At 38.6% G+C, this 5,271-nt stretch overlaps 1 protein-coding gene across 1 annotated transcript; it reads right to left on the reverse strand.

The window, feature by feature from the left end:
• Window positions 1-1,842: 1,842 nt before the first annotated feature.
• Window positions 1,843-4,689, reverse strand: LOC121409695 (protein artichoke-like). Its single transcript, XM_041601603.1, has one exon. It carries the CDS (start codon window positions 4,669-4,671, stop codon window positions 1,843-1,845), a length of 2,829 nt encoding a protein of 942 aa, XP_041457537.1. The 5' UTR covers window positions 4,672-4,689.
• Window positions 4,690-5,271: the final 582 nt, after the last annotated feature.

Genomic DNA, 5,271 nt, shown 5'->3' on the forward strand with positions numbered 1-5,271 from the left:
CTAATCTATACAAATCATTTCTGACATCAGCATTGGAGATAGTCCCTGAATATCCGTTTCATATTTTTTTAACTGGAGGAAAAAGATATATGACAAGCTTAATTGTCTAACAATTTAAAACTTTTCTGAAAATCATTAAAGTTTAAAACATTACTCGATTTATGTGTTTCCTTTTGCTTGTTTCGTATGGCTGGGAAGCACTTTTGGATGACTCCTTCAAAATCTTCTTTTTTATTTGCATATTTTCTGGGGGAAATGTGACCATAACTAGGAAATCATGAATATCAAATTCCAGGAAATATTCATTTGTAAATAATCATGAACTGATTAACAAACTACTGCAGTTCATAATGTAACATTATTTAGAAGAAAACAATTACATTCCAATAGCGGATGGGGTTGACGGTACACCATGTAGAGTTTCCGAAAAAGTGGATAGAGGAAGAAGTGAAATTGATAGGTGAGGAAGTGGACAGTTGATAGTCGAGTAATTTTTTTGTTTAAATGAGCGTAGTCCTGAAAAAGACAGTAAACCAGAAAAGGTTGAAGAGTTGAAGAGGCTTGAGTAGTTGATAGATGAGTACTCCTGCTCTGCACTCCATTCGCCGAATCAAGCTAGCATCTTCTCATTTATCCAATAATCCAACTACTCAAGCCTCTTTAACCCTTTAACCTTTTCTGTTTTACAGTCATTTTCAGAACTACACACATTTTCAAGAAATATTACTCTAGTACCTACTCTCAATCTTCCAATTTCTCGCCTATCAATTTTACTTCTTCCTCTATCCATTTAGACTCCACTTGGTGTATACCGTAAACCACATCCGCTACACACCACAAGCCCTCAAACATCATCTAGTTATGTTGCTCGAGTAACTAGCGTTCACGCGCGTTATTGATATCGGGGGATCGTTTCATGAAAGTTGTCAGCACTGACAAGCTGTCTTTCTCCGACAGTTACCATAGTAACAGTCAGAGGTCAGTGCCTTTCAGCCAATCAAAACCAAGAATTTCACTGAAGTTGTCAGCACTGACAATTTAGTCAGTACTGAAAACTTTCATGAAACACCCACCGGGTCCGGTCTGAGCGTTTCTGTCCGACCGCGCGTTTGTTAGCCGACACAGCCAGCATGCATTGGTGAACAACTTACAATTTGCCATTCGGTTTTAGTCTGAAATGTATTCATTAAAAGGATAAAGTTATCACACTGTAATAAGATGGAAAAGGGGCTTATCAAAGGTATGTTTCAGAGAGGGACATGTTCGTCAAAAGACGCAAGGCTTACTATGATATGTAATTGCCCCGTCAGGGGCGAAATTTGTTCATTATTGACAATGAAAATGACAGTTTTTAGGCAGAAAAGTGCCTTCATCGTTTACTTTTGTCCTTAAATAATTTATAATTTTTCTACTTTTAGGGGGGCACATTGTGGGGGGGGGGGGGGAAATATCGTTTTGCCCCCCCCCCCCCCGCTTCCGGCGCCCTTGAGCTTTGCATTATTGATGGTTTGCAACTATATGTAAATTAAACACTATTTCAGACAGACGACAAACTTAAAAAACTGTGTCTAAATTTTTGGTAAGTTTCTTAAGAATCAATATAATACATTTTCAAATAGGGCCTAAAAATAAAAACCAAGTGGTATCATCAATATTAAATTACAAATCCACCATGGTTGAAATTCATAGTGGTGGGGGCTAGCAAACCCCAAGCCCCCTCTCCAGTACACCACTAACAAATATGTTTGATTTACAAATTTCTAATTATTGAAAGAATGGACATCAACGATGAAAGAACGAGTACATCATTATGAGTTCGGTAAAGAATTCCAATAAGTTTACCTAAAGATTCCATGAGTACAATACAATAAAATGAAAAGAAACGAAAGCGAAATATTCTGTTTCTTTTATCAAGAATCCACGACTCGCAAAAGAAGGAGAAGGTTCGAGAGCTTCCACGCCGGGAGTAGGGTTTGGACAAGAGTCCAATTGAAGATGCAACAGATTTTGGTTTCTGTAGCGAGGAGTCGCACAGTTCACTGCATGGACACCAGATTGATGGAGCCATCTCTGGAGGTTCTTCAGTTTGCAGTCGCAGTGCCAAGGGTTTGCGTCAAGGTAGATCGTACTGGAGAGTAGGGGAAAGCTAGATGGTTGAATGGTCATCAAGCGATTCCAACCTAGACGAATTGCCAAGCTTTTACCACTATTGGGAAATGCTGATCTTGATATGAATTCAATCCGATTATGCTCAAGATTTATTTCACTTAGTCTTGAACATGATGTAAACGCATGCTCTGGGATGCTCTCAATTAAATTGTCTTGAAGATCGATTGAGCTAACTCGAGACATTTTTGCAAAAGTGTTTCTAGAAATCGAGTGAATTTCGTTACGACTTAAGTCAAGGTGTTCGATCAAAGGGGCATTGATTGAAGGTAGCATGGACATTTCATTGCAACAAAGAAGTAAGGATTTTGTTAGAAATGGTAACGAAAAGTTAAAGGACACATTGGGCTGCTGCCGGAACAGCGTCACATTGTTCATTTCGATAGTCCCGGTTACAAGGTCATACCTCTCAATTTCAATATCGGCACTTCTTAACAACGAATGTGACAGTGAAAATGAATGGAGACTTCTTAGAAAATCTGAGGAGACCGACTGTAAGGGGTTTCCTTGTAGAAAAACCTCGTTTAATCTACTGCAATTTCGAAAGGCATTTTCTTGGAGGGCGGTTATCTTGTTCCACCCAGCGTCCAGTACCGTCAACTCACACACCGTCTTGCAATCTACGTCACCAGTTGCGCAGTTCCTGTCTTCATGCAGATGATTGATGCTGTTATGTGAACAGTTTAATATTTTTGTTCTCGCGGGTAGTGGTATGTGATACAATCGATTGTGATCCACAGTATACCTAATAAACTTCTTTGCGATAAAGTCTGGGTGATTCAGGTTTGTTAGCAGATTGTGACCAAGGTCCAGAATATATATAGATTCAATCAAGCTCACATTCACCTCCTGAAGAGACTCTAACAGATTGTTCCGTAAAAAAATTCCACGGGCCCGGTCTTCATGAGCTGATCCCTCGAAATATCTAATTTTATTCCAGCCTATATCAATAGACAAGGTCGCATCCAAATCTACGCCCACCAGCGTAACCCTTTCAATATCATTATATCGCAAATCTAGAGTGAATGAGGGTTTCGAAAATTCGGTTAATTCGGGAAACTCGGTGAGTTTATTGTGACTCAGTTTGAGTGTATTCAAATCAGAGCAATCATCAAATGTACCCGGCTCGATAAACATTATTCTATTTTGAGAAACGTCTAGAATAGTAAGTTTATCCAAATTGATTAAGTTCTGAATACTGTAGATATAGTTATCAGATATTCGAAATATATGCAGTTCCGTATTTGTAGTCAAAGATGTCCAATCGACGGTCCAAATGTTATTATAGGATAGGTACAATTCAATGAGAGTTGTAAGGTTTTTCAAAAAGTCTGTATCATTTATCTGATTGTTTTCAAGATTCAGCTTCCTTATAGATGCGCTAGCAATCACACACCGATCATTTATCCCGTTGAGGATGGTGAATTTGGTGATCTGATTGAACCGAAAGTCTACAACCTTTAGCGTTGGAAATAAACAAGGGTTAAGTATAGTGATGTCTCTTAGTTTTGAATGTGTTATGCGGAGTTCATCTAGGTTTGGAATTTGGGGAAAATCGATAACATCGCCAACCGATGACTTTGTAATATCTAAAATCTCGAAGAAATTCACGTCCCAGCAAAGTACATCATTTACAGAACTAATTCCTGCACCACTGAGAGTCAGTTGGGTTATTTGACTGGAAGTATTATCGAAGGGAATTGTCCAGTTTGCCCGATCTGAATGTATTTGTAGTGTCCTTATGCTCTTGGGCCACTGCAAAGACTGTATCACGTGGATTGGGTTTTCTAGTAAGCAAATAATCTTGAGGCGAGATAGGTTAGTAAGATCAGGAAGCAATCTGATATTGTTTCTGCGAACATCGATAGAATTGACGCGATGAGGAAACTTGATTTCATGAATATCGAAAATTTGGAGTTTGGATTCACATGCTACAATTCTGCTTACTGGCAGAGTCAAGTTCGATAGACCGAACAAAAAATTATTTGACAATGAGATGATTCGAAAATCACTTGGGCTGTTGAACTCGGCCGAAATCGGTTGATAATAACCATTGGCATGTTGAATGAAATTAAAGTCAATTGTGAGAGACGGAACGGATGGTAACGCAAAAAGATCAACTAATGAATTTTCGGTTAACTGGAGCAATAAAAGATTAACAAGTCCAGAAAATGCTCGAGGCTCTATGGTTGAAATGAAATTGTCACCTAGTCGCAGAGAAGTAAGAAGCGTCAGCAGATAAAAGGCGTCATTTTCGATGATGGTGAGCAAGTTTTGAGAGAGAAAGAGAGTCTTTACCATCGGTGGAAAACGATCGACTGCGGGTATAGCCGAAAGATACAGAGCATCACAGAAGACTGTGTCCATTCTCTTTTTCACACAGTTACATGTCTGCAGACATATGGAATCATTAACCGAGTGCATTGGATATGCAGAAGTTACAAGAAAAAATCCGACGAATATCGGGCACAGGCCCTCAAACCTTAGGAGATACCACACTCCCATAATGTAGAATGTTCGGGTTATGACAAGCTCCAATAGGAATTTGTTGTGTGTGCTTCATAATCCGTTTTCTCTCCTTTTATACCTTTACATCGAATGATTTAAAATCCGGGTTTAAATCGCGTTGCACCTTTTTTAATTATCGCGATTATCTCCTGTAACCAGTGGAAACGATCCCTCTCTCGCTCCCTCTCACAAGAATTTTAATTCAGATCTTGTTTTTTGTATGATGTAACTATTTATTTCTTCTACGCATTTACGTATAAATGGCGTGGGGAGGGGTGGGGGTAGGTATACCCCTAATTATGTTCCACAACCCAACAAAACAAATGAAAATTATGAGAAAATATTTAACAAAAAAACTCACAAGGGGGAATATGTAATTATTTTCCCAATATTTTGTCAAATTTTAATACCTAATGAAATTTTATTAACCTATGACCTTGCAGAAATGTTACAATACTCATTGCAATGTTCGATCTACCCCCTCAAAAGTGTTGGCTCAATATGCGACTGCTTCTTTTATACTCTTAATCCCTGTATGGGCTACACCCACAAAAGCTAATCTGTAATCATAATAACGAGAAAATCTATAATTACATT

Source organism: Lytechinus variegatus, chromosome 2 (genome assembly GCF_018143015.1).
Source record: "Lytechinus variegatus isolate NC3 chromosome 2, Lvar_3.0, whole genome shotgun sequence".
Taxonomy (NCBI): domain Eukaryota; kingdom Metazoa; phylum Echinodermata; class Echinoidea; order Temnopleuroida; family Toxopneustidae; genus Lytechinus; species Lytechinus variegatus.